Source organism: Camellia sinensis, chromosome 10, assembly GCF_055761805.1.
Source record: "Camellia sinensis isolate YWXY chromosome 10, ASM5576180v1, whole genome shotgun sequence".
NCBI classification, from domain to species: Eukaryota; Viridiplantae; Streptophyta; class Magnoliopsida; order Ericales; family Theaceae; genus Camellia; species Camellia sinensis.
In genome coordinates, this window is record NC_138970.1 from 41,503,860 (window position 1) to 41,514,084 (window position 10,225).

General features: G+C 36.5%; 1 protein-coding gene across 1 annotated transcript; it reads right to left on the reverse strand.

The window, feature by feature from the left end:
• Nucleotides 1-8,285: 8,285 nt before the first annotated feature.
• Nucleotides 8,286-9,917, reverse strand: LOC114300654 (UPF0481 protein At3g47200-like). The gene has a single exon (XM_082889975.1). It carries the CDS (start codon nt 9,915-9,917, stop codon nt 8,286-8,288), a length of 1,632 nt encoding a protein of 543 aa, XP_082746101.1.
• Nucleotides 9,918-10,225: the final 308 nt, after the last annotated feature.

The window sequence follows — 10,225 nt, forward strand, 5'->3', positions numbered from 1 at the left end:
TTCAGCCCCACAAGTAATCCTTTGGACTGGACTTGGTCCAACACCACATTAAGATTAATACTAGGACAAATAACATCATGACTGCTTATACTTTTCATAAAGCCCAGGACTGGCTCACACTTTGTATCCCTTGGACTTCCCCCCTGTAATGCTCTGAATTATTACCCTGGGCACGCCTTCTTCATTTCCCATACCAGCACCAACTTTTCTTGGTTCTTCCGCAACAGTGCATGTGCCATTTACTACTGATACAGCAGCTAAATTGCTGTTGTTGCCCTCTCGAGCCATGTTGTTTCCAGCCCATTGATCATAAGCCACGTCCTCATTACCTGCCACTTCAGCCTTTGATTCATCCACCTCATCATCCTCTTCACCTTTCTCATCTTCCTTCTCTGCTACACTGAACTGATAATTTGATGAGTCAACCTCCTTATGTTGTTCATGGCATGAACACAACTCTTGAATCACCCTAATTGTGCTTACAGTGCCTTTATTCATCAACTTGATACTCGAATTATTAACTCCATATTATTCGTCAATATTCTTAGTTTACCACCACAAGCCAAGGTTGACATAGACATGGTGTTCACTTCAACCTTTAACACTTCTCCCCATACTTCCCCAATTTTTCTAAAGTTTGTGATATTTCAACGATTAAGAGGTATGCCATAACATCGAAGCCATACCTCCCTCTCTTGATCTAAAACTAGTCCATTCCTCCATTCTACCATCGCATCACACCATCCGTCAATCCAGTCCCCAAGTACCTCCCTCCGATTCCTTAATGCCTCAATTGATTCGAAAGACAAAATTGCTACTCTGCCTCCACCTTCTCGAACTTGTACATTCTGCAGATCTCTTTTAACACACTCTTTTTTAAAGTCTGAAAAATGACAGTGTTTCTTAAGAGTAACTATAACACTTTGGTGAAGCCAACCATTACCATATTCCTCAGCTATAACTACTTTGACAGGGTCTCTAAGTTGTTGTCCACCTCTCACCACTTCTGCAAAGGATGGTCTTATATTCACCCAGTCCATGCCCCCATCATTACCTTTTACTTGCAACTTTTGGTTATTTGTATTTTGAATTGCACCACTCTGCTTTCTTCTGAACTCAACAGTCTTCACTACAAGGGATCTGTTTCCGCACCAAACTCCATTTGCCTTCCGGATATCAACCTTTGCTGCGACTGGACATTCATAACGAACAAACCCAAACCTGGATCTTTTTGCTTTTCTTCTTTTTTGGATGGAATAAACACATCTTTGACCACACCAAACTTTGTGAATAAGGTATATAGCCCTTTCGGATCCATGGACTCTGGCAGATTATCCACAAAGATTGTTTGTAAACTCAGATAGCCCCTGCTCCTCCTATGCTTCTGATGAAAAATTGGAATCTAGCCTCCTTCATCTCTACTTGCTTCTTTTTTTTTTTTTTGAACACAAAAAAAGAAGGTTCTGTGGGGGCATCACGACCTCCGCAGGCCCAGGCCCGGGGTAACCGGTTGCCGGCCTAGTTTAACCCAACCCATAGAAAGGGACCTACCACCAAGGCACCAGTGGAGCTCATCAACCGCTCCAGCCATGGACAAGTGCGATCGGAGTACAGCGCGAGGTCTTAGGAAAGAGCCCCTGGAAAATCCAGGATTTTCGCGCCCCCAGGAGTCGAACTTGACCCATGGCTGTAGGAAGGCAATGCCTTCACCACTGGGCCACCACCCTCGGTGGTCTTCATCTCTGCTTGCTGATCCTCGAAACTTCACTCCTCCCTGTTGGTCTCTCTCCATTTCGTTAATCCAAAAATTAAAGTCACGAGGGGATGCCAATGCATTATGCACAGCAGGTTCTAGTGTGACATAAAATGATGATGTTTTGACTATTTTTTTTCTTCCCTATTATTTTGTTTGGAGTTTGTTTATTCAGTAACTTTTTTTTTTAAGTTTATTTTTGTTTTTAGTGAATTTCTTTTAAAATTTTTCAAAAAATTTTAGATTTCTAGATTCAACTCAATGAGATGACCCAAAAAATTAAAATATTTTAAAAAAAAAAGTCTAGAAAAGAGAAAAATAAGCAAAAAGCAATAAACTTTTTTTTTTCTTATTGTAGATTTTTCAATTTTTGTTTGAAAAAAAAAAAATAGGCCATGTTTGATTTGTATTTTATCAAAAAAAAATTCAGAATTTTTTTGAAAAATAAAAAAATTGATAAAAATACATATCAAAAAAATATTTCTTAATTTTTAAAAATTATTTCTAATCTCACAAAGGACAAAATTATATAGCATGACACGTATTTGTAATTTTTTTTTTAAATTTCTTTCACCAATTTAAATTTTAGTTTTTCTTGTAAAAACCAAAAAAATTATGCAACAAGTTTTTGAAAATCAAAACAAGCATAGCCTTACTTTTTAGATTCATCCATACAAGACGAACCGAAAAGCTAAAAAATTTTGATATAATTTTAAAAAAAATTACTAAAAAAAATAAAAATAAATAAATTGTAATGCATTCCTTGTATTGAAATTCGTAATACTCAATCACTAAGGAGAAATTATTCAATACTCTTTGAATAATATTCTATTCTATTTACAAGCTAACATCTAACCCTATCTCCCAAAACTCTAATTTCCCTTCTCTACCATGGGTCGTTGACCTGGGATCCAGTCAAGTAGTGTTCTTTCTTTTCTCGTCCCTTGGGTTGATGCCTCGTTCCCAAGCTGCCCCAGGAGAAAAACTGAACAAAAGATCCAACACTCTTGCTGTCGTTACAAGCCTAAGGGCGGAGTGTGGGACGTAGATCCAAAGCTCGAGTGCATTAAACCTATCCTAGGCATAGAGGTTATTGACAACTTTCTTAAGACATTCATTGAATCCTTCATGATGTTTCAGTGGCAGGTACTAGTACATCAAAGGCCTCTTACTCTGTGTAGAGGGTAAGAAATTAAGCCCCAAATTAAGTATGGGCCTAAGTACTGAGGTCACCCCAAAGAGGCGACCAGGAATGAAAAATGAGCATGGGCTAAAGCCCAAAAGAAGTGGGCCAACAGAGGGCCGAAGCAGGTCCAACCCGTCAAGGGTCCAAAAGGACTCCATGAAGGAAAATGTCTAAGTCAAGTTGCAAAGGCTACACATGCAACGGTCAAGTTACAGAGATAACACATGCAGTGGGAAAGGTGCTAAGGCACATTACCTCAACGCTGCCATTCCTAATATCTTCGGTTCCGCCGCCATCCGAAGTTGTTGAGGGAAAGAAAAAGATGACGCAACTAAGTTGCAAAGGCAACACTTGCGACGGCCAAGTTGCAGAGGCACTTCGTCCCAGTGCCGCCATTACGAGTAACGTCGGTGCCACCGCCATCTCAAGTAATGTCAGTACCACAGCCATCTAAAGTTACTGATGGAAAGAGAAAACCGAAGCAACTAAGTTATAGAGGCAATACTTACAGCGCCCAAGTTGCAGAGACATTCTGTCGGCGCCGCCATCTCTAATATTGTCAATCGTATCGTTTGAACTCATCGTGGGAAATGGTTACCGCAGTAACTAGGTTGCAGAGGGAATATCCTGCCAATGTGATAGCAGCCTTTGAGAGAGGCTTTCCTCTGCAAGTAGAGGCTAATGCTTGTCGCTGATAGCAGGCCCCAAGGCATTACTAGCCTAAGGCTGATAGCAAGCCCCAAAGTTCATTTAACTTGGCGCCGATAACAAGCCCCAAGATTTACTGGTTAGAGCTGATAGAAGGCCTAAAGATACCAGTTTACCGCGACAATCTCGCAAAGACGGGAGCAAGATAGCCGGAGCATAAGGGACTCCTTTTCCATTACCCAGGTCATAGACCTGCTTTAGTTGCACAGACAGGACTAAGGAAGCCCCCTTTGGGTTTAGTACTAAGGCACAACATGGCTAATAGCAGGCTTGGCTATGGCCTTCACCCTGGGAACCTAGGGAGTTTATGGTTAGGTGGCTAAGGATGGAGGCTTCGCTGTGGTGAGCATGTACTGGCCAAGTAGAACTAAGAAGGCAAGTGCAACAGCAAGGTTTACCACTGCAAGTGCACTTGTTAAGGTTCGAGCTGAGAAGGCAAGAACAGTGGCAAACACTCCCGTTGCAACTGCACTTGCTAAGGCTTAAAAGGGAGTTACAATGTCAAACACTCTCATCGCAACTACACTTGCTGAGGCTCAAAAACAGTAGTTGCAGAGGCAAACAGACAGTACACAGTACATGCAGAGGGACACGTCGTACCTTCAGCCTGGTGGCTCAAGGCAGAATATTCCATGTGATCCTCTAGGACACACGTCCTCTCTCTATTTGGCTACTTGGTGTCCTCTTGGTATCAAGGAAAAGTCTATAAATAGGACCCATTTCCCAAGGTTCAAAGAAGGAATTTTGAGAATTTGGCGGAGATGTTGCCCATTTTGGTACTGCCATACATTTCTTCTTGAGCTACTTGCTTCATTCTCACCCAGCTACACACTCTCCAACTCCCAAATGTTGTTACTCATTCTCCAGCCACTTCCACTATTGTTGGTCCATTAACATAGTTTTGCTTCTCTAATCACCCCTCTAACCTTGAACCTCTCTACACTCTGACTGGGTTTCATTCGGCTTTTCAATCAGATTTGTAGCTCGACGGCTGGCCTATCTTGTCTTTCGAGGAATCATTAGTGATTGTTGACGCCACAGCAGAATCGCAACGCCATCGACACAATTTGATTTTATATTTTCTATAGTGCATTCCTTGTATTGAAATTTGTAATGCTTCAAAATAAAGAAGAAAATTAAAACCGATATCGTTTTGGTGTCTTTACTCAAGTTCGAATGAAGAAACCAAAACAACATCTTTTTAAACTATATTCTTAATTCCTCTCTTTTTTTGAGGTGGCACATTGTCATTCAAAACATTAATGTTTACATTACTAAAAAGGATCTGAATTAAAGTTAAAAGCTATGACAAAATTGAAGCCCACTACAACATATAAGAGTTTTAGAGACCACATTTTTAGGTCTCTAAAAGTGAAAATTTTGTTGTAAAAAGCATTTAGGGATCAATTTTTTTCATCGTAAACATAGTTTCTAAAAAGTCGCCCTAAAAAGTCAAAACCAACGTTTTTAGTGACAAAATTTTAAAAATGTCACTAATAAATACAGTTTTAGGGATAAAATAATTTGGTCTCAAAATGGTTTTTTTTTTTTTTTGTAAACAAAAATTTGGTCCTAAAGGAATAATAATTTATCACTAATATTCAATTTTTGTTACTAAAAATATAATGACAACACTTTTTGCAACAAACATATTTGGTTTTTAAAAAATAATTTTATCCTTAAATTTTAATTTCTAAAACTTTAATTTTTTGTGGTGGCCGTTGGAAGAAAAAAAATATGAAAATGACTAGTTTTACATTAGCAGCCCTCACCCAATATCATTTTGGAACACAATGGCAGCATCATCAACAAATTTGATTCCGCAAGTACTACAAACAGAGCAAGGCAAAACTGTGGTTATTGAAAGAAAGAAAATAAGTTGGGTATACTTTTCAAATAAAAAAAAAAAAAAAAAGACTTGGGTTTGCATTACCATCCCTTTACCCATATGATTTTGGAAGACATTTGCCGCCTTATTAACAACTTGGGTTTACTCTGTACTAAAGTCAGAACTATATCGTAGCCCAAAAAAAAAAAAAAAAAAAAAAAAAAGACTTAGGTTTACCTATTTTAATAATAACTTGGACATACATTAGAAGGCTTTAGACCATCTCCAACGGTTCACCAAACCTGGCATCAAATTTGAAATTTGTTGAGAAAATCACTTTTTGAAGCTCTAACAGTTTCACCAAACTGATATCAAATTGAGAATTGAACAAAAAAATCATCAAACTGAGAACAGGATACAGATTTTAGCAAATTACTGTTTGTGACCGTTGGAGGAGAGGAACCGGTCAACCAGCCGGTTGCCTGGCCGGTTGACCAACCGGTCAACCACGAAAAGGTTCAAACAGTTCAAATGTGTAGGTTCAAACAATTCAAAAAAAAAATATTTTTGCCTTACCGGTCGACCAACCGGTCGACCACTAAAAGGTTCAAAAGTTCAAATAGGTAGGTTCAAAAAAAAAAAATTTGCCTTATCGGTCGACCGGCCGGTTGACCAACCGGTTGTCCCTGGAGCAGATTTGATGAAAATCAACCATTGAAGCATTCTGTATCAAAATGAGAAAACGGTCATTTTTTTACTCAAATTTAATAAAAAATTAGATGAACCGTTGGAGATGCACAACATGGGTTTACTAGATACTAAAGTCGGGAGGGAGTGCCAGACTGCTAGTGCACAACAAATTCTGCTGTAACTTAAAACGATGATATTTTGACTATTTTTTTTTCTTCCCTATTCTCTTTTTTAGAGTTTGTTTATTCGGTAACTTTTTTTTAGTTTATTTTTAGTGAACTTCTTTTAAAAAAAAATTTGAAAATTTAAATTTTTAGATTCAGCTCGATGAGATGAAACGAAAAAATTAAAATATTTTTCTAAAAAGCCCAGAAAGAGAAAAATAAGCAAAAAGTAATTTTTTTTCCCTTACTTTAGATTTTTTAATTTTTGTTTGAGAATTTAAAAAAAAAATTAGGCCATGTTCGATTTGTATTTTATCAAAAAATACAGAATTTTTTTGAAAAAATAAAAAATAATTTGATATAAATAAATTTCAAAAACTATTTTTAAATTCTTAAAAACTATTTCTAATCTCACATAAGATAAAATTATATAACATGGTAAGTATTTTTAATTTTTTTATCTTTCACCAATTTAATTTTTAGGGTTTTTTTTTAAAAAAAAAATTATGTAACAAGTTTCTGAAAATCAAACCAAGCATAGCCTTACTTTTTAGATTCATCCATACAAGACTAATCGAAAAAGTAAAAAACAAAAATTGATACAATTTTTAAAAAAATTATTAAAAATAAAAAAAAAAATCGAAAAAAGGAGATGACTTTAGTAAAGGAAAAAAAGAATAGGGAATCAACCTAGTGAAACGGTACCGTTTGAGTGTTCTCTCTCTCTCTCTTTTTTCCCTTTATTTTTTGTCTTTTGTTTTTTTGTTTTGTTTTTGTTTTTGTTTTTTTTTTTTTTGTTTTTGTTTTTTTTTTTTTTTGTGAAGACACAAATACATGGCCTTGTTTGGGAAGTGAATTTGGTCGTTTGGGAAGTGGGTTGGTTTTTTGGCTTTTTAACTTTTTAGCTATTTTAGTCTGGGGTTAAAAAATCTCATTTGGAAAAGATTTTTTGAATTTTTTGACTTTTTGTGAGAGAAATAAGATACTAATGATTATGGGTTGGATGTGATATTTTGTCTTATTAGACTAAAAAGCCTATTTTATCTTTTTACAGCTAAAATAGATCGAAATCCAACCCAACCCATCTTCCCAAACCGAGGCAAAATACGCTAAAATAATTAAGAATACAATGGCCTCTTTGTCTCTACTTTTTTGTACTTTTTTTTTAAAACAAAAGACCCAAAAAAAATTAAAAAATTAACTTTTAACTACTTCCTAAAATAAACCAATGTCACATTTAACTTATAATTATTTAACTTTTTCTCTCACAATCATCAAATTAATTATTAAAAAAAGTCAATCAACTTCTTAAATAGAACTTTTTTAGCCAAGTTAAAAACCAAAAAGTTAAATAACCAACTAAAATAACTAACTTTTCAAATAAGACTTTGATATATTTTTTTTTACAGAGAAATTCAAATATTTATTCGGAAAGTGGGTGTATTGTGTAAATTTAAAATAGCCCACTGAATTGCTAATTCAATGTTTTATTGCAGGATATGTAGGAAGGATTAGAGGAGGGAAACATGTGGTTACACTGAAAAGTCTAATTTGGTATTAGAAAGATTAGGACTCTCCAGATTTTAACGATAAAAAATAATTATATTGATGAAGATATGATAGAAACAATTTTATGATTTATATTATGGAAATTCATAAATCATATCTCGTTACTAAAAATTCATATTTCAAAGAATATTTTTATGGATTTATTGACAACTTCCAAACACGCCTTTCAAAGACCAAGAAGCCGAAAATACACTTGGCAAATATAATGGAAAAATTACAAGGTAATCGAAACACCAACAAACCATATTTATGACTCAGAACAACACAAAAGTGAAAACATGTTTTACAGAATTAATAAATTGCAGCTTATTATACCAAATATGAGGCTAAAGATGTTTCTTTTATCCTCAAATCTGCCGGGATAGTTTTGCATCAACAGAGTAGAACTTAGAGATGATGATGATAATAGGAAATGACAGCGTAGACAGTTTGAATGCCGGTGAAGATGAGAAGCAAGGCTGTTGTGATTGATATTGTAGCCCCTATATTGGAGAAATATTTTTTATGCAAGTCCGACATAGATTCACGCCACTTGTCCTTCGTTATCGCTTTAAGCCTTCGCCAGTTCAAAAAAAGTCTGCGCCAGTGCAACCAAGACGTGCGGCTGGGGTAGTATTCGTTTACCATCCCGCACAAATCGGAAAAATAGAAGTCCTTTAACACAACTCCCTCACACAGTGATTTGAAGAAAATCACAAGATCTTCACCACCACCACCACCACTACCACTGTCACCGTCACCACTATTCATATCCTTTATGATCTTTTTTTCTTTAAGAAGGTCAACATCACGCGAGGAACGGAGGATACTTCTCATAAGAAATGCATATGATGCAATGCAATGACAACTACCAATGATGTTGCATTGCTCAAAAGCAATCAGATTTCGAAAGATTGATTCTGTAGCTTCGTGTATTCGTAATGATGGCATTTTAACCACTCCATCATGGAACTCTATGGCTAAGAAATTTTCTTCTGCGATGGCCTCGGTGTTGCCATGAAGTTGAATTCCTGTCTTCAAAAGTTGTGTGGCACAATCTGTGAATCCATATATTTGCAAGCCATATATTCGCAAGCCCTGAGGATCATCTTCATGGTTTTTGTCATTTATCCGGAGTTGAGATTTGTGCAAGTTTTTAAGGTCTCTGTGAAATGTTTTGGGGACGTAAAAATTATGCAAGATATGAAGTAAATGGTCACCAGTTACGTCCAAGGATTTACTTGCAACTGACTCGTCGCTAAATCCCAAAGCCGATTGAAAGAAAAGCAAAACATACTTAGTAAGTGTGTGTGGTAATGTCACAGCCCTACTTATAAGGTCAAACAGAGTCAGCAAAACAAAGAAGGGAATCTGGTTCTCAAGTAGTGCCAAATCATGTTGAAGAGTTGCAACAATCCGAGAATCATTAATAATGGGGTCTATTGATGAGCCCCTGCGCACAACAGGGTCGTCGTTAACTACATCCTCCTCCTCCGTCTCCTCCTGGTTCTCAATATCTGAGTACCTCAAAAAGAGTTCAAGTATGAAGCAGCCATCAACTAGCAATATCATAGCTAGTTTGTACTTGTCCAAGTCTATATACTGTGAATAGCATCTCCGAGCTTCTCCTACCAAATCTAATATGGCATTGGCACACTCATCGCGGATAGCTTCTTCAGCTTCCAATGTTCGAGCAAGAAGATGAACCATGTATCGCCGTTTGTGCTCTTCAAAAGCTAGCAACTCTTTGTTGTGATGATGAAAAGGTCCAATGGAGACAATTCTAGGTTTATAGGCATCTTCCTTGATTTTTACCAGTTTATTGGGAACTTTATAGATACTCAATCTCGAAGGCCTTTTCACTTCTTCCAACATTTCTTTAATCAAAACTATCCATTCATCGCGTTGCTCGGTTTTTGTTAGAAACGGATTCACAGGATATTCTGTTTCATCGCATTGCTCTATGTTTCTTACAAACGGACTCACATTATATTCTTCATCGTATGGCTTTTTGCGTGTTCCATTGCCGTTGCCGCCCATTGCAAAGTACTACACATTCAAACCAAAAGAGAAAGAAATGTAACTATTACATTACATTGATGGGTAGAGCTACGGTACACCAGGTACAATTGTATAACACCTACCAATTTGAAATCACTGAAATAATAGAATTTGCCTTTACCCAGTTTTTGGATTATAAATGTGGATAGATATTTGGCAGGATGGACATTTATCTCGCTTCACTACAGTATTTTCTTAATTTAATGACATTTGAAAGTGCCACAAAACTATTCTTCTAATAACATTTTTTGGTCTTGTGGCATTTTGAACAAGTGCCACTTCTATCG